The sequence below is a fragment of the Tachyglossus aculeatus genome, chromosome 16, assembly GCF_015852505.1.
Source record: "Tachyglossus aculeatus isolate mTacAcu1 chromosome 16, mTacAcu1.pri, whole genome shotgun sequence".
Lineage (NCBI taxonomy): Eukaryota > Metazoa > Chordata > Mammalia > Monotremata > Tachyglossidae > Tachyglossus > Tachyglossus aculeatus.
In genome coordinates, this window is record NC_052081.1 from 29,594,815 (window position 1) to 29,614,313 (window position 19,499).

Here is a 19,499-nt window from a genome sequence, read left to right on the forward strand (position 1 = left end):
CCAGGCCTATGTTCTTTCCACCAGGCTATTCTGCTTCCCAGCTTTTTGCTGACTAGAGTCATTTCCACGGAACTAACTACTTTCCTCCAAAACCTTTCACCATTTCTCCCCTCCAACTCCCAGTAAGAAAGGAGAGGTGAGGCCTCAACCCACATTCACAAACTTTGTGCCAGGATTTGTCACTGTTCATGCAGCACTGCCTAGTGGAAAGAGCATGGGTCTGGGAGTCAGATGTCATGGGTTCTAATTCCGGCTCTGCCCCAAGTCTGCTGTGTGACCTTGGGCAAGTGACAACTTCTCTGTGCCTCAGTTACCTCATATAAAATTGGGATCAAGACTGTGAGCCCTGTGAGGGACATGGACAGTGTCCAACCTGATTACCTTGCATCTACCCCAGTACTTAGAACTTGATTGGCACATAGTAAGCGCTTAACAATACCACAATTATTATTATGATTATGATGATTATGAGGTTTCTAAAAATGCCACAAGTGCCTTGTTCTGCACAGAGAGCACTCAATACCATTTATGTCCCCACATTTCCAAACTTTGTTTTGTGTGTAAAGTCCTACAACTGTGCCCCCCCGCCAACACACACATACCTTTCAGGCACTCCAAAACATAAATATTATCTCCTTTTCAATCATCTTTAGCAGCTCCCAAAACCTTTCTTCACCTAACATTCACCAGTCTGATTTTCCCATTGGTTCTAAAGAAATCAATTCATATAGCCCTTCTCAAACAAAGCACTATAAATCCAGAGATTTCTGAAAGCCACACATCTTCCTAACACATCTGCCCCCAAACTTCAAAGGCTTCCAAGAGCACTTAGTGATTTACATCTCCTGAGGTTTGAAGCCAGAAGAAAGCTTCCAAAAATGAAATGCTATGCATGAAAATCTAGTGTAAATACATTTAAAGGCTCTTGCCCAGCATGTTTCTTTTTGAAAGTCTCATTCAGTCAAAACAAAGCTAGGAGGCCCTGGCCTTGAGTGGTAGGAAATCTGATATACCAGTCATAATTGACAATGGAGAAACTATTTTGGCAAATCACCTCCACAACTCTTGTTACTATCAGAAGGTAGGACGGCAGAAATAAGGAAACTGAATATGGGGTAGATATGATTAATAGGATAATCAATAGCTGGTAATAATAAGGAAAAAGTAAGAATGTGAATCTGAATTCAATCAATCCAATGGTATTTATTGAGCACTTCTTGTGTGCAGAGCCCTGTACTAAGTGCTTGGGAGAGACACTACAATAGTGTTGGTAGACACAATCCCTGCCATGAGCCCCCATTTCCTCTTTTCCCACTCCTGCATCACCCTGATTTGCCCCCCTTTAGTCACCCTTCCCTCATACATATCTATTAATTTATTTATTTATTTATATTAATCTCTGTCTCCCCCACTGGACTTTGAGATCTTTGTGGGCAAAGAATGGGTCTACCAACTCTGTTATACTGTACTCACCCAAGTGCTTAGTAGAGTGCTCTGCACACAGTAAGTGCTCAATATATACGATTGACTGATTGATGAAAGCCTCACTCACGTCCCAGTTGTTTAGCCCCATCTCACTGCCTGAACCACCAGAGCATGGAGGCTGGGACCCGGCTGGGCAGTCAACACAAAACCTAGCTCCCCAACTGTTCTTCCCAAATGGTCCTCTCCTGCAGAGCCCCGGGCCTGGTGAGTCTCTCTTTTGGGTTCACCTGTTTTAAGGGATAGTGCAAACGTCTTGCCTGATCAGTAGCTTGCTGGCACGTTAAGAGCCTTCCTCCCTCCATCAAAAAGAGGTTCAATTCTTTACACGATTAAAGTGAAAATGGAAGATCCAATATTGCAAAGTTCCCCAAGCACCATCAAAGGCAATGAGACTGAAAGAAAGACCACCTTTTCACCTTTCAGCTTGCTTCCACATGAGTCTATGGCAGGAAGACCAAATTAAGTTTTTCCATCCCCTCGGGATGTGTTTCTTCTTGTTCATTCCAAAACAAACCTAACTTGACAATGTAACAGAGCCAGGACAGGCTACTACTTGCTAGCTGAGACAGACAAGATGAAGTAGGTGGGGCTCTGAAGCATTTTTGGTCCCTTAAAGCCAAGAGAAAGAAGATGTTGTCAAAGCCCTGCCTGACTTTTTAACTAATTCTGGTTGTGATTTGTCACTCACAGAAGGAGCAGCATGCATAGTGGATAGAGCACTAGCCTGGGGGTCAGAAGGACCTGGATCCTAATCAAAGCTCTACCACTTGTCTGCTGTGTGACCTGGGGCAAGTCACTTGAACTTCTGCCTCATTTAACTCATCTGCAAAATGGGGACTAAGACTTTGAGCCCCATGTGGGACAGGGACTATGTCCAACCCAATTTGCTTGTATCCACCTCAGCACTTAGTACAGTGCCTCACACATAGTACTTAAATACCATAATAATAATTATTATTCTCTGTGCCCCATCTGTAAAAATGGGGATTAAGACTGTGAGCCCTATGTAGATATGGACTGTGTTCAACCTGATTAGCCTGTATCTACTTCAGTGCCTATTACAGTTCCTGGAACATAGTATGTACTTAACAAATACTATTTTTTTAAAAAAAGAGATGGACTTGAAAAATCAAATAATCTTAGGCTTATTGTCTCTACTTGGGATGAATCCATTCAGACTGCCAAATAAGATGCAGCTTTATGGTAGGTTTGAGCATTTCAAAGGTTTCCACTCCCATGGATAATGAGTGTATATAAAATCTACTTAACTGTCCTGGATCAAAAGTAGTTTTCACAAACTCAGTGGCAACCTTTTCCTTAACCATGTTGACATAGCTGAACTGGATCACCTTTGGTGAGTAGGTGATGTGGTTCTACGAATTGATTTCAATAAGTTGCCATTGCTATGTTCCAGTAATTCTATGATCCAGAAGGCACAAGTGATCCCCACTCCTCAAACATCCCCAGTGGTTGCCCATCCTTCTCTGCAATGAGGACAAATGCCTCACCATCAGTTTTAAGACACTCATTCAGCTCTCTTCTCCCACTACAACCTAGCCCACAGACTTCCTTCTACTGCCAACCTTTTTGTGCTGTCACCCTCTCTCTCTCTCTCTCTCTCTCTCTCTCTCGCTCTCTCTCTCTCACACACACACACACACACACCCCCACACACACACCCTGGAACTCCCTCCCACTTCACAGTTGACCAACCACTACTATTATTATTTATATTATTTTCTATTATTATACCTGCTTCTCCCATCAGGGATGATCAAGTAAAAGCGCTATGAAAGCACCAGGTAAAGTGAGAGTGGAATCGTATAACAATGATTATGTCTCATTTGTTTTTTAACTGCTCACCTATGTCCTAATAGGAGAACATTTTTTTGACCTATTATGTGCTCAATGTGCTACAGCATCTGGACAGAAGCCTCTAAAGACCATATAAAAGTAAAAAAAAAAAAAGCTCATCTGAAGCACCAGCTATACTCTTGATCAATGAAAGACCAATGATTCAAAAGGCTATTCCCCAAAATGCAGAGCTGGCTGCCGGCTTGGTTTTTTATATTCATGGCAGGGCAAACAAAAGCAGTTTGTGTAATATTATTGACTCTTTAAAAAGTTACTTTTCAAGAGTGATAGCAAATTCCCCTAGAATCTTTCAAACATGGTATGTATTACCAGCTCCATGTACTCTGAGGTTTTCTTTCAAAGGAAGATATCTTTCAAAATAAAACTCTCTAGGCACACTTAAAGTCCATCCACCTTCTCTCATGATACAATGATACATTGTCAAACCCTTCCTTTCCTCTGCTGCTTTTAAGCTTCAATTAAAAAAAGATCTTGGAAGTCTTGTTTACTCTAGGGGAACAAAGAAAAAGATACCATGGAAATTCTTTAGTAGCAAAGATCCATTAAATTAAAAGTGGGATGTGAGTGTTTGCTTTGGCTGACAGGTTATGGCTCCGGTTTTAAGGAGCAACAATGGATGAACAGAAGCAGAGTTAAAAATCAGCCATCCTACAGACACGCCTTCATGGCTGCTTTCCACCTGTGAGTTGACTGCCAGAACTCCTCCAACTCACTTGATTTGAGAAGATTAACATATGCCACTGCATTCCTTTCAAAAGCAGGTAATACTGATACCTTCCCTACAATTATTAAATTAGCATCAGAAGTCTACCAGAATGAAATTTTCTCAAATTAGAACTAGAGGGTGTGCCCTGTTTTTCCTTCAGTCTTAAGCTTTTGTTCTCTCCTGTTGAGTTACACCCCAAAGAGGTTATGGGAGGTGGGCAAAGAGGCTGTAGATGCACACTCTGGCAAAAATATTCCATTTCTACTACTCAGTAATTGCAAACTTAATGCTTGGCACATAATATGCGCTTAAATACCATCATCATCATTTCATGGAATACACGGTAGAAGGCAAGGGCAAGAACGCCTGGCAACATGAGTTGAAACTTCCAAATTTGGGTGGCCTTCTAACATGATGATAATGATGATATTTGTTAAGCACTTACTATGTGCCAAGCACTGTTCTAACCACTGGATGCAAGTACTGTTTGCACTATCTATATGACCAAAACAATTTTTTTGACCCAAAGTTTTTAATACTAGAACCTGGTCACAAAGGACACTACCGCAGTTTCAGGCAGTTAGAATTGTTTAAAAGTGGAATCTGTGTCTCTTCCCCCCACCCCACCCCACCCCCCAGACTGTGAGCCCGTTGTTGGGTAGGGACTGTCTCTCTTGCCGAATTGTACTTTCCAGGAGCTTAGTACAGTGCTCTGCACACAATAAATGATCAATAAATACGATTGAATGAATTAATAAGGTGGAAGGCAGACTGCAACAGTTCCAGCGGGGTATCACAGAGCAAATTTCGCTAGGAACGAAGGAACTAGAGATGGGATAAAGAGTATTTGGGGAATTACAGGGAAAAGGTCAAGAAAGTGTCTCAAAGTTCCCTCACCACATGCCTCTCTGGCTGAGAAATCTTTGGGTGGCAATCACAATTCCCCTGTGAAAAGTTGTTTTTTGGTGTTTTTTTTTAAAGCCGCAAACTACTCCAAGTGTTGCCATCTTCTCCACCCACCCCCATCACCTAAGGTAAAATACAGATTAGTGGCTGCTTAACCAGTCTCCCTTTTAAAATGTAAATATACTGTGAGTGTAATAAAGGGAGGGGAAATTGTTAAGCTTGGCTTTCAAAGTAAATGTTTGCTCTACAAAAACAAAAAACAATCTCCTATCACCCCGGGCTTTCAAAATTCTCCATCTTAGGATCAGAAGTCTAATCACAGTAATTTTCACACAATTAAGATAACAGTCCTAACAGGCAAGGCTCTCTGTGATGCGAATAAAAACGCCAGACTTTGTTAGAGTAAATGTGCTAATAGGCCTACTGCACCTCTACTAAAAAGCAACTGCAAGGGGGGAATCCTACTTAAGAGCGTGAGCCCCAGGAGAGACAGGGACTGTGTCCAACCTAATTAACTTGCACCTACCCAAGCTGTTACAACAGTGTTCGGGACATAGTAAGCACGTAACAAATACAATAAAATATTGCTTTAGGAGGCAAAAAGCAGTCCTCGTGCTACCAACAAATATCCTTCAATGTGCCCCAAATGCTCTTGTGCTCCCTTCTTTAGGCCTATCTAGCATGATTTTTGCTTTGTTGACAATGACAAAGTCGTGAATTTATGAACTTTACATCATCAGTGGTATTTATTGAGCACTATACTACTAGACTGGAAGCTGGCTGTGGACAGGAAATGTGTCTATTGTTATATTGTACTCTCCCAATCGCCTAGTACAGTGCCTTGCATACAGTAAGCGCTCAATAAATCCGATTGAATGAATAAGCACTCGGGAGAACTACCCCACAGAACAATCCGTAGACACTACAGTACACCCTCCCTCCCTCCCACTGACGCCTACTTCTGTTCGGTTTATTTATTTTGACCCCGCTTAGGTGTAAATATGTTCATCTCCCCTGTTGGAGATGGAAGCAGGCTTGGGAGTCAGAGGTCATGGGTTCTAATCCCGCCTTCGCCACTGATCAGGTGTGACTTTGGGCAAGTCACTTCACTTCTTTGTGCCTCAGTCACCTCATCTGTAAAATGGGGATTAAGACTGTGAGCCCCACGTGGGACAACCCTGATAACCTTGTATCTACTCCAGCGCTTTGAACAGTGCTCAGCACATAGTAAGCACTTAACGAAGGCCATTATTATTATTCATTTATTCATTCGGTAGTATTTATCGAGCGCTTACTGTGTGCAGAGCACTGTACTAAGCGCTTGGAACGTACAATTCGGCAACAGATAGAAACAATCTTTACCCAACAACGGGCTCACAGTTGCGGGCAGGGATAGGGCCACTTCTTTAACCCATACTTCCCAGCCTCAAGTACAGGGCAACGAACCCAGTGGGTGCTCAATAAATCCTGCTCCTACGATAACCAAAAACCTGCTCGATAACCTCTTCAAAGCAAAGAGAAGCAGCATGGCCTAGCGGAAAGGGCAGGGGCTTGGGAGTCTGAGGTTGTAGGTTCTAATCTTATTAATGATGTGTACATAGCTATAATTCTATTTATTCTGATGGTATTGACACCTATTTGTTTTGGGTTTTTTGTCTGTCTCCCCACTTCTAGACTGTGAGCCCATTGCTGGGTAGGGGCCGTCTCCAGGTGTTGCCGATTTGTACTTCCCAAGCGCTTAGTACAGTGCTCTGCAAACAGTAAGCGCTCAATACGTTTGAATGAATGAATAATCCTGGTTCCACCACTTGTCAAGCTGGATGACTTGGGCAAGTCACTTCCCTTCTCTGGGCCTCAATGACCTCATCTGGAAAATGGGGATTAAGACTGTGAGCCCCACGTGGGACACCCTAATAACCTCGTATGTCACCCAGCGCTTAGAAGAGTGCTGGGCTCATAGTAAGCGCTTAACAAATAATTGTGGGTCAGTGGAAATAGCGCGGACTTGGAAGTCTGAAGTCATGGGTTCTAATCCCAGATCCGCCACCGATCAGCCGTGTGACTGGTCAAATCACTTCATTTCTCTGGGCCTCAGTTCTCTCGTCTAGAAAATGGGGATTAAGACTGTGAGTCCCACGTGGGACAACCTGATTACCTTGTATCTACCCCAGCGCTTAGAACAAAGGCCATCATTATTATTCTTCATTCACTCGTATTTATTGAGCATTTACTGTGTGTAGAGCACTGTACTATGCACTCGGAAAGTACAATTCGACAACAGATAGAGACAATCCCTACCCAACAACGGGCTCACTGTTGCGGGCAGGGAGCAGGCCACATCTTTATTTCGTACTTCACTGCCCCAAGTACAGGACAACGAACCAAGTGGGTGCTCAATAAATCCTGATCTACGACCACCCAAAACCTGCTCGAGAACCTTTTCAAAGCAAAGAGAAGCAGCGTGGCTTGGCGGAAAGAGCAGGGGCTTGGAGTCAGAGGTTGTGGGTTTAATTTTATTGATGATGTGTATATAGACAAGCAGCATGCTCAGCGGAAAGAGCACGGGCTTTGGAGTCAGAGGTCATGAGTTCAAATCCCAGCTCCGCCGATTGTCAGCTGTGACTTTGGGCAAGTCACTTCACTTTGCTGTGCCTCAGTTACCTCATCTGTAAAATGGGGATGAAGACTGTGAGCCCCCCGTGGGACAACCTGATCACCTTGTAACCTCCCCAGTGCTTAGAACAGTACTTTGCACCTAGTAAGTGCTTAATACCATCATCATCATATAGCTATAATTCTATTTATTCTGACAGTGTTGATACCTATCTACTTGTTTGGGTTTTTTTTTTTTTATCTGTCCGCCCCCTTCTAGACTGTGAGCCCGTTGGTGGGTGGAGACCGTCTCTATATGTTGCCTATTTGTACTTCCCAAGCGCTTAGTACAGTGCTCTGCACACAGTAGGTGCTCAATAAATACGATTAAACGAATAAATAGTCCCAACTCTGCCACTTAGCAGTGTGACTTTGGGCAAGTCACTTGACTTCTCTGGGCCTCAGTTCCCTCATTTGTAAAATGAGCATTAAGACTGTGAGCCCCACGTGGGACAACCTGATCACCTCGTATCTCCCCCCGTGCTTAGAACAGGGCTGGGCACATAGTAAGCACTTAACAAGTACGCATGGCTCGGTGGAAAGAGCGCGGACTTGGGAATCCTAGGTCATGGGTTCTAATCCTGCCTCCGCCACTTATCAGCTGTGTGACTTTGGGCAAGTCACTTCACTTCTCTGTATCTCAGTTCTCTCATCTAGAAAATGGGGATGAAGACTGTGAGCCCCAAGTGGGACAACCTGGTTACCTTGTATCTCCCCCAGCGCTTAGAACAGTGTTGGGCACACAGTAAGCGCTTAACAAATACCATGATTGTTACTATTATGATGATTATCGGGTTGATGGGAGAGCACAAGGGTCCCCCCGCGACCCCCGGCTTCCATCTCACCTGGCGGCTGTGAAGGTCGAAGGTCGCAGGTTTGGGGGACTTTCCGGGCGGGCAGCGGGCCGGGTGCTGTGGTTTGCGTGCTGGACGCCCCCCGGCCTCCCCGCTGCGGGGGCTCCGGCCCGGGGCTACGACCCCCCACTCCCCGGAGCGCGATTCTGCGACGGGCTACGCCGAGCCCTTGCCTCCTGCCCGCGGCCCAGAAGCCTTCCTGGCTTTCAGCCCCCAGGAACCCGACGGAAAACACCACTGAAACGGTCAGAAAAGCCCAACTCGCTGCGCAAAAGCCCCTCAGATGGCGGGAGGGTCGACACCTTGCGCGACGCGTTGGTTCTCAAAGGGGGTTGCTCGCTGCCTCTCGCCCCGTTTCTCCCTCCCGTGCCTGCGGGGGAGGAGCCCTCCCCATCCCTCCCTTCCCCTCCCCCCGGCCTCCCAGGCCGTGGGCGGAGCAAATAATAATGGTATTTGTTAAGCGCTTACTAGTCGTCATTCAGTCGTATTTATTGAGCGCTTACTGTGTGCAGAGCACTGTACTAAGCGCTTGGGAAGTACAAGTTGGCAACATATAGAGACGGCCCCTACCCAACAACGGGCTCACAGTCTAGAAGGGAGAGACAGACAACAAAATAAAATAAATAGACTAGTATGTGCCAAGCACTGCTCTAAGCGCTGGGGTAGATACAGAGAAGCAGCGTGGGTCAGTGGAAAGAGCCCGGGCTTGGGAGCCAGAGGTCATGGGTTCTAATTCATTCATTCATTAATAATAATAATAATGATGGTATTTGTTAAGTGCTTACTATGTGCCAAGCACTGTTCTAAGCGCTGCGGGGTTACAAGGTGATCAGGTTGTCCCACAGTCTTAATCCCCATTTTACAGATGAGGGAACTGAGGCACAGAGAAGTTAAGTGACTTGCCCAAAGTCACACAGCTGACAATTGGCGGAGCCGGGATTTGAACCCCTGACCTCTGACTCCAAAGCCCGTGCTCTTTCCATTGAGCCACGCTGCTTCTCTACAGTATTTATAATAATAATAATAATAATAATGACATTTATTAAGCGCTGACTATGTGCAAAGCACTGTTCTAAGCGCTGGGGAGGTTACAAAGTGATCAGGTTGTCCCACAGGAGGCTCACAGTCTTAATCACCTTTTTACAAATGAGGAAACTGAGGCACAGAGAAGTTATTTATTGAGTGTTTACTGTGTGCAGAGCACTGGACTAAGCGCTTGGGAAGTACAAGTCGGCAACATAGACGGTCCCTTCCCAACAACGGGCTCACAGTCTAGAAGGGAGAGACAAACAACAAAACAAAATCCCGACTCCGCCACTTGTCAGCAGTATGACTTTGGGCAAGTCACTTCACTTCTCTGGGCCTCAGTGACCTAATCTGTCAAATGGGGATTAAGACTGTGAGCCCCACGTGGGACAACCTGATTACCTTGTATTTCCCCGCCCCCAGCGCTTAGAACAGTGCTTAACAAATACCACCATTATTATTATTATTAGTTAATACAGGGGCACTTGTAGATATGCAGCATGGCTCAGTGAGAAGAGCACGGGTTTGGGAGTCAGAGTTCACGGGTTCTAATCACGGCTCTGCCCCTTGTCAGCTGTGTGACTTTGGGCAAGTCACTTCACTTCTCTGTGCCTCAGTTCCCTCATCTGTAAAATGGGAATTAAGACTGTGAGCCCCACGTGGGACAACCTGATCACTTTGTGTCTACCCCAGCGCCTAGAACAGTGCTCGGCACATAGCATTTAACAAAAGCCATTATTATTATTCATTCATTCGATCGTATTTATTGAGTGCTTACTGTGTGCAGAGCACTGTACTAAGCGCTTGGAAAGTACAATTCGGCAACAAATAGAGACAATCTCTACCCAACAACGGGATCACAGTTGCGGGCAGGGAACGGACCACGTCATTATCCCGTACTTCCCGGACTCAAGTACGGGGCAACGAACCCAGTGGGTGCTCAATAAATCCTGCTCCTACCAAAAACCTACTCTAGAACCTTTTCAAAGCAAAGAGAAGCAGCGTGGCTTTGCGGAGAGGGTAGGGGCTTGGGAGTCAGAGGTTGTGGGTTCTAATTTTATTAATGATGTGTACATAGCTATAATTCTATTTATTCTGATGGTATTGACACCTACTTGTTTTGGGTTTTTTTGTCTGTATCCCCCCTTCTAGACTGCGAGCCCATTGCTGGGTAGGGACCGTTTCTAGATGTTGCTGATTTGTACTTCCCAAGCGCTTAGTCCAGTGCTCTACAAACAGTAAGCGCTCAATAAATACGATTGAATGGATGAATGAATGAATGATCCCGGTTCCGGCATTTGTCAAACTGAGTGACGCTGGGCCAGTCACTTCCCTTCTCTGCGCCTCAGCTACTTTATCTGGAAAATGGGGATTAAGACTGTGAGCACCACGTGGGACAACCTGATAACCTCGTATGTCACCCAGCGTTTAGAACAGTGCTGGGCACATAGTAAGCGATTAACAAATAAGCGTGGCTCAGTGGAAAGCGCGGGGACTTGGAAGTCAGAGGTCATGGGTTCTAATCCCGGCTCCGCCATGTATCAGCTGTGTGACTTTGGGCAAGTCACTTCACTTCTCTGTGCCCTCATCTGGAAAATGGGGGTTAAGACTGTGAGCCCCACGTGGGGCAACCTGACCACCTTGTATCTCCCCCAGTGCTTAGAACAGGGCTGGGCCCATAGTAAGCGCTTAACAAATAAACGTGGCTCGGTGGAAAGAGCGCGGACATGGAAATCAGAGGTCATGGGTTCTAATCCCGACTCCACCACTTATCAGCTGTATGACTTTGGGCAAGTCACTTCACTTCTCTGGGCCTCAGTTTCCTCGTCTGGAAAATGGGGATTAAGATTGTGAGTCCCAAGTGGGACAACCTGGTAACCTCGCATCTCCCCCAGTGCTTGGAACAGGGCTGGGCACATAGTAAGCGCTTAACAAATAAGCGTGGCTCGGTGGAAAGAGCGCTGATTTGGAAGTCAGAGGTCGTGGGTTCCAATCCCGACTCCGCCACTTATCAGCTGTGTGACTTTGGGCAAGTCACTTCACTTCTCTGTATCTCAGTTCCCTCGTCTGGAAAATAGGGATGAAGACTGAGTCCCACGTGGGACAACCTGATGACCCTGCATCTCTCCCAGCGCTTAGAACAGTGCTGGGCACATAGTAAGCGCTTAACAAATACCATGATTGTTACTATTATGATGATTATCGGATTGATGGGGGAGCACAAGGGTCCCCCCGCGACCCCCGGCTTCCACCTCACCTGGCGGCTGCAAAGGTCGAAGGTCGCAGGTTTGGGGGGCTTTCCGGGCGGGCCGCGGGCCGGGCGCTGTGGTTTGCGTGCTGGGCGCCCCCCGGCCTCCCCGCTGCGGGGGCTCCGGCCCGGGGCTACGACCCCCCACTCCCCGGAGCGCGATTCTGCGACGGGCTGCGCCGAGCCCGCGCCTCCTGCCCGCGGCCCAGAAGCCTTCCTGGCTTTCAGCCCCCAGGAACCCGGCGGAAAACACCACTGGAACGGTCAGAAAAGCCCAACTCGCTGCGCAAAAGCCCCTCGGATGGCAGGGGGGGTCGACACCTTGCGCGACACGTTGGTTCTCAAAGGGGAGAAGCTCGCCGCCTCTCGCCCCGTTTCTCCCTCCCGTGCCTGGGGGGGAGGAGCCCCAGGAGGAGCCTTCCCCTGCCCTCCCTTCCCCTCTCCCAGGCCGTGGGCGGAACAAATAATAATGGTATTTGTTAAGCGCTTACTAGTCGTCATTCAGTCGTATTTATTGAGCGCTTACTGTGTGCAGAGCACTGTACTAAGCGCTTGGGAAGTACAAGTTGGCAACATGAGAGTCGGCCCCTCCCCAACAACGGGCTCACAGTCTAGAAGGGGGAGACACACAACAAAACAAAACATATTAACAAAATAAAATAAATAGAATAGTATGTGCCAAGCACTGCTCTAAGCGCTGGGGTAGATACTGAGAAGCAGCGTGGGTCAGTGGAAAGAGCCCGGGCTTGGGAGCCAGAGGTCATCGGTTCTAATTCATTCATTCAATCGTATATCAATCAATCGTATTTACTGAGCACTTACTGTGTGCAGAACACTGTACTAAGCGCTTGGGAAGTACAAGTTGGCAACATATAGAGACGGTCCCAACAGTGGGCTCACAGTCTAAAAGGGGGTGAGTATATATATTATATATAATAATAATGATGTCATTTATTAAGCGCTTACTATTTGCAAAGTACTGTTCTAAGTGCTGGGGAGGTTACAAAGTGATCAGGTTGTCCCAGGTGGGGCTCACAGTCTTAATCCCCATTTTACAGATGAGGTCACTGAGGCATAGAGAAGTTATTTATTGAGCACTTACTGTGTGCAGATCACTGGACTAAGCGCTTGGGAAGTACAAGTTGGAAACAGAGAGAGACGGACCCGACCCAACAACGGGCTCATAGTCTACAAGGGGGAGACAGACAACAAAACAAAATCCCGCTCCGCCACTTGTCAGCTGTGTGACTTTGGGCAAATCACTTCACTTCTCTGGGCCTCAGTGACCTCATCTGTACAATGGGGATTAAAAGTGGGAGCCCCACATGGGACAACGTGACCACCTTGTATCCTCCCAGCGCTTAGAACAGTGCTTTGCACATAGTAAATGCTTAACAAATACCACTATTATTATTATTACTATTACAGGGACATCTGTAGAGAAGCAGTGTGACTCAGTGAGAAGAGCACAGGTTTGGGAGTCAGAAATCACGGTTTCTTATTCCGGTTTTGCTGCTTGTCAGCTGTGTGACTTTGGGTAAGTCGCTTCACTTCTCTGTGCCTCAGTGACCTCGTCTGTAAAATGGGGATTAAAAGTGGGAGCCCCACGTGGGACAACCTGACTACCTTGTATACCGGTCCCCAGCGCTTAGAACAGTGTTTGGCACATAGTAAGCGCTTAACAAAGGCCATCATCATCATCTGGATGTCCCACGTGGGGCTCACACTTTTAATCCCCATTTTCCAGATGAGGTCACTGAGGCACAGAGAAGCGAAGTGACTTGCCCAAGGTCATGCAGCAGAGAAGGGGTGGAAGTGGAATTGGAACCCACGACCTCTGACCCCAACCCCGGGCTCTTGCCACTAAGTCACGCGGATCCCGGGAAAGGGGGAGGGGGCTTTGCTCTCCGCACGGGGGCCCGGGGGGAGGTGGGGGGGCGTCTAGGCCGCGCTCCCACGTGCTCAACAGAGACCAGCTGCGCCAGCCCACAGCTGCAGGAGTTGCATTCATTTATTCATTCAATCGTATTTATTGAGCGTTTACTGTGTGCAGAGCGAGAAAGCTAGCTCTCTTCCTCCTTTCAAAACCTTACTGAGCGCTCACCTCCTCCAGGAGGCCTTCCAAGACTGAGCCCCTTTTCCTCTCCTCCTCCCCATCCCCCTCGCCCTACCTCTTCCCCACAGCACCTGCATATTTGGTTGTACAGGTTTATTACTCTATTTTACTGTACATATTTATTATTCTATTTTGTTAATGATGTGCATCTAGCTTTATTTCTATTTATTCTGATGACTTGACACCTGTCCACATGTTTTGTTTTGTTGTCTGTCTCCCCTTCTAGACTGTGAGCCCGTTGTTGGGTAGGGACCGTCTCTATATGTTGCCAACTTGTACTTCCCAAGTGCTTAGTCCAGTGCTGTGCACACAGTAAGTGCTCAATAAATATGATTGAATGAAGGAATGAGTGAATTAGCAGGCATGTCTCCTGCCCATATTGAACTTACAGTCTGGAGGGTGAAACAGACAATATGAATAAATAAGTAATGTATAATTTAATGACATGTACGTTAAGTGCTATAGGGTTGGGACAAATACCAAATGTCCAAAGGTCACAGATCCAAGTGCATACATGACACAGAAGGGACAGCGAGCAGGGGAAAGGATGGCTTTATTGGGGAAGTCCTCCTGGAGGAGACGGGCCCTTAATAATACTTTGAAGGTGGAAAGTGGTGGTCTGGCAGTTATGAATGGGGAGGGAGTTCCAGCCTAGGGGCAGGATGTTGGAAAGGGGTCAGCGGTGAGATAGGCAAGATTGGGGTGCAGTGAATAACCTGGCGCTAGAGGAATCAAGTGTATGAGGTGAGCTGAGTGCTTTAAAGCTGATGGCAAGAAGTGTTTGATGCGGAAGTGGATAGGTGGCCTTTGGAGATGGAGGAGTGGGGAGAGGTGGACTGAACGTTTTTGTTGAAAAAAGATCTGTGCAGCAGTGAAGTATGGACTGGAGTGGGGAGAAATGGGAGGCAGGTGAGGGAGACGGATGTAGTAGTCAAGGCAGGATAGGATAAGTGCTTACATCAGCATGGTAGCAGTTTGGATGGAAGAAAAGGCATATTTTAGCAATGTTGTGAAAATAGTACCTACAAAATTTGATAACAGACTGAATATGTGGGTTGAATGAGAGAGATGAGTCGAGGACAACACCAAGGTTATGGGCTTTTGAGATAGGGAGGATAGTGGTATTGTCAATTGGTGGTATTGTCTATAGTGATGGAAAAAACGGGGAGGACAGGGATTGTGTGGGAAGATATGGAGTTCAGTTTTGGACATGTTAAATTTGGGGTGTCGATGGGATAACCAGAGCTAGAGTTGTCCTGAAGTCATGAGGAAATGCAAGATTGCAGAGAAGGATAGAGGTCAGGGCTGGAGATGTAGATGATTCCCTAATCATCTACACCCAAGGGAGTAGGGTGTAGATGGAGCACAGAAGGGGACCTAGAACTGAGCTTTGACGGACTCCCACTGTCAGAGGGTAGGAGGCAGAGGAGGAGCCAGCAAAAGAGACTGAGAAGCAGCAGGCAGAGAGATAAGAGAATCAAGAGAGGATGGTGTCAGTGATGCCTAGGTTGGATCAAGTACGAAAAGGTGGTCTGCTGTGTCAAATGTACTTGAGATGGTCTAAGAGGATTAGGATAAAGGTGAGAAGACAGGTCATTGGTTACCTTAGAAATGGCTAAGGTATGAAGTGCCCCCATGGAGTGAAGGGGGCAGAAGACAAATTGGAAGGGATCAAGGAGAGAAATGGAGGAGAGAAAGTGGAGACAGCAGGTGTAAACAACTCAAGGAGTTTGGAGAGGAATGGTAGGAGGGAGATGGGATGGTAACTGCAGGGAGTTGAGAGGTCAAGGGAGTTTTTTTTAGTATAGGAGATACATAAGCATGTTTAAAGCAGTCAGGAAGAAGCCATTGGAAAATGAAGAGTACTGAACTGTGCAGCTGTGCCCTTCCCTGAAAATCTCATACTGCAATTTCTGAACCTGCTTTGTCCACTGATGATAGCAGGATACCCTGTATTTGCAGTCTGGTGAGTTGACAGGTTGGACACCATAAGGAGAACAGAAAAATGTTTTAAAATATTTTCACCGCCATTTCAGATGAAAATTGGAAGCCAACAGCCACTGAACAGAAGCTCTTAAGGATTAGGAGGCAAAAGTGGAAAAAAGCACCAGGCACAAGAGCATGATGAAGAACAAGCCTTGTATGAATAATTTTGCTTGGCCTCTTAGTCACAGGCACTGGTAGATGAATTTCACCATCCATGGTCTCTTTGAGCAAAAACGAAAACATGTAGTGTGTGTCCACTCCCTTATGTTTAAACCTCAGGTCTCTGTAGTGTTGTACTTCTGTGTCCATCCCTGTGTCAGCCTGAGATTTATGACTACCCATCTAAGTTTGTTCTCTCTGCTCCTTTCCTCCTGCTGCAGAGGATAAACAAGGGTTGGGGGTGGATAATCAGAGGCCTCATACCCAACTCTCACCCCCACCACCGACTGCCCCTGAAAAGCAGAATGAAGGCAGCAATTTAAAAAATATATATAAAGCACCTTCTTGTCATGTCCTCTCCACTACTCTCTCAGGTACCTCAGGATTTCTCATAATCAAAGTGTTGGTGGATAGGGCACCTGTTGGCAATGACTAATGACAGCTGAAGAGGTTGATCCAATACCCCGCCTATTTGAATCTGTGACTATATTGCACAGCTGGCAGCATGGGGTAGTGGCTAGACCACAGCCCTGGGAGTCAGAGGTTGTGCGTTCTAATCCCCCCTCTGCCCCTCATCTCCTGTGTGCCCTTGGGAAAATCACTTCACTTTTCTGGGCCTCAGTTACCACATCTGTAAAATAGGGATTGAGACTGTGAGCCCCACATGGGTGTGATGCTGGGGCTGCCAAACTGAGCTCAATCAGGTCAACTTATGGGTTTTTTTTAAACCCTCTTAAAAATGAACAAATGATAAAAAGACAAATGGACAAAATAAGCTCACACTGAAGGCACAAAATTCTTAACTTTATTTACATGAACCAATTGTATTAATATTCAGAGCTTCAGAACTTGCTGGTTTTTAAACAATACAAAGGCACAAAAGTGTGGTGTGACTACAGCCTTAGGATAATTTTTAAAGTATCCTGGTACAGCTAAACTGCTTATGTGTTCATGGAAATAACTGCATGAGAATTCTAAAATAAGATATACAGAATTGATGATAAGCTGTTTGATTCACAAATACATCCACACATTCTGATGCTAAACAACCTTTTTGTAGATATTTTATTAGTCATCACTTCAGAGTAATAAGAGTATAAGATAAAATAAAAAATAAAATAAACCAGCAACAACCCTAGGCTAATCTCAAGAGGCTTTACTCCTAAATGGATACCATTTAAAGGACTCCATGAACAAAGCAATCCTACGGTATTTTCCAATTAGACACATTCACAAAGAACCAAATACCAACAGTAAATTACGAATCCAAAATGCTATCATTAATATATAATAATAATAACTGTGGTATATATCTTCAAAAGTATATTACTGTCAAGTTAAACAGATTTACATGTTAAACCACCTTTTCATTTCAGTAAATTTATCTTGGTCTACTGACTTATTTAAAAGAAAGAGAAGGATCTGTTCATGTTTTTCCACCTAAAAGCAAAGAGAGAGAAACAAAATTGTAATGATCATTTAATTACTAAAAACATCCCTTATTTGGAAGCATTTAACTCACTTTCTTTTGTAACTCTAGGCAACAGCAGTTTATCTGGTGACTCTCTTCTATAAGCAAAAACAAAATCATTGTTAACTAACAAATAAAGGATCCGATAATTAATTCCAATGGTTAGAGATTCTGAACTTAAATCTGTCCCACTTAGTTTTCTAAATTTACAAGCAGAAATAGAGAGATAAGGGATAACATATAAAGACACAAAGGATGAACTATAGATGCAGTTTAATTTTAATGCCAAACTTTAAGCTACTGAACATTTAAACCTTAAAACAATAATGATTACCTTTATCAAAAACACCTTGGTTGTGATTTTTGATGGGTTTTGCCAAGCCTTCCAAGACCAATATATCAGCTATATTTAGGGTACCATTTTCAGACTGCCTCAAAACAGACACCGCATGGACATTCTCATGGATCCCTTTTATTGTGATCAGGACTCGCTGATTCAGCATTAGTTTTTTTAACTGATCTTTAACTAATAGAGCAGGCAACTGCATTATTCCTGGAAAAGACACAGATAATTAGGAAGCAAATACCAGTGAAACATGGGCTCCCTGTCCTTCCCGTGGTGATGGCGGAATTTGAGACTCCAGCAGTTCTTTGGTTCTCCCAAAGAGCTCTGGAGCTGCATCAGTGTCACATCCCACTTTGGGTGACTTATAGATACGAATACCAAATTTTAGGCCACAGTAAAAAGAGGAATTATCTAACGTATAGATGTGGTGGGTTTATCATTTGATTTACTGGATTGTCTTCAAGAGTCAAACTCACAAAATCGATCAATCAATGGTATCTGAGTGCTTACTACTATGTGTAGAGCACTCTACTAAGCACTTGGGAGCAAAAGCAACATTGTGTGGTGGATAGAGAACAGCAGTCAGAAGGTCATGGGTTCTAATCCTGGCCCCGCCACTTGTCTCCTGTGGCATCTTGGGCAAGTCACTTCATTTCTCTGGCCCTCAGTTACCTCATCTGTAAAATGGGGATTGAGACTGTGAGCCCCATGTGGGACAGGGTCTGGATCCAACCTGATTTGCTGATACCCACTCCAGAGCTTACCTGCCTGGCACATAGTAAGTGCTTAACAAATACCATTAATATTATTATCATATTATTATTATTAAAATACAGCAATTAGTAGACATGTTCCCTGCCCATAACAACCTTACAGTGTAAAGGGGGAGATGGACATTAATATAATTTAAAATATACTATTTAAAGATATGTCCATAAGGCTTTGTAATCCCATCACCAGAAATGGTTTGGTGCTTCAATACACCATTTTTAGGTTGGACCTTTGGACATATTAAAACCAATTGTAAATTTTATTTTTTTCTTTAGTATAAAGTCAAGTTGACCCTATTCAGAGGTAAATTCCATTGAAAAGTAGACCAAATTATTTTTCCAATTATACGCAAATGATTACCTACCATTAGCTTAGTTTAGCACTTCGTAAATTACACATTGGGGCCGACTGAGTAAATTATGGATTAAAAACCTAAACTTTTTTTCCACTGAAAAAGACATTTCATCTTTGAATCTAGAAAATCAAGGTAAAGTAACTCTGAGAATGGAAAATAGACAAGAACCCAAGAAAAATAATGGTTAATAGTTTACCTTCAAATGAACACCTAATTATTTGAAAAGGAAGTTCCAGTAAGCTTGCGCTAATAGGCAGTACCCTAGAAAAGGGCAGAGTTTCAATATTTCCATAATCTACATATACAACCTTCACCTCAGAATTAAAGATATCCAGAACAATAGCTCGGTACCAGTAGTTATCACCTGAAAGAAAACGTGATCCATTAAATAAGAAATTGCATTTAAATGGAATCTTCCAAGAAAAAGATAGCCATATTATATCACTTATTTATGGTATTTGTTAAGTGCTTACTATGTGCCAGGCACTGTTCTAAGGGCTGGGGTAGACACAAGTTAATCAGGTTGGATGCAGTCCATGTCCC

The 19,499-nt window shown here is 44.9% G+C and overlaps 2 protein-coding genes across 7 annotated transcripts in view; one reads left to right on the forward strand and one right to left on the reverse strand.

Moving 5' to 3' along the window:
* Positions 1–19,499, forward strand: part of AFAP1L2 (actin filament associated protein 1 like 2) — a 169,009-nt gene that overhangs the window by 139,800 nt on the left and 9,710 nt on the right. The gene's annotated exons all lie outside the window — the stretch shown is intronic.
* TDRD1 (tudor domain containing 1) overlaps positions 16,797–19,499 on the reverse strand; it is a 32,533-nt gene continuing 29,830 nt past the window's right edge. For all 5 annotated transcript variants that reach the window (XM_038758274.1, XM_038758273.1, XM_038758275.1 and 2 more), the window contains 4 exons: positions 19,153–19,320; positions 17,819–18,037; positions 17,536–17,582; positions 16,797–17,453 (listed from right to left, as the gene is read on the reverse strand). In XM_038758274.1, coding sequence (XP_038614202.1) covers positions 17,361–17,453; positions 17,536–17,582; positions 17,819–18,037; positions 19,153–19,320 — 527 coding nt within the window. In that variant the 3' untranslated portion in view covers positions 16,797–17,360. The remainder of the gene's footprint in view (positions 17,454–17,535; positions 17,583–17,818; positions 18,038–19,152; positions 19,321–19,499) is intronic.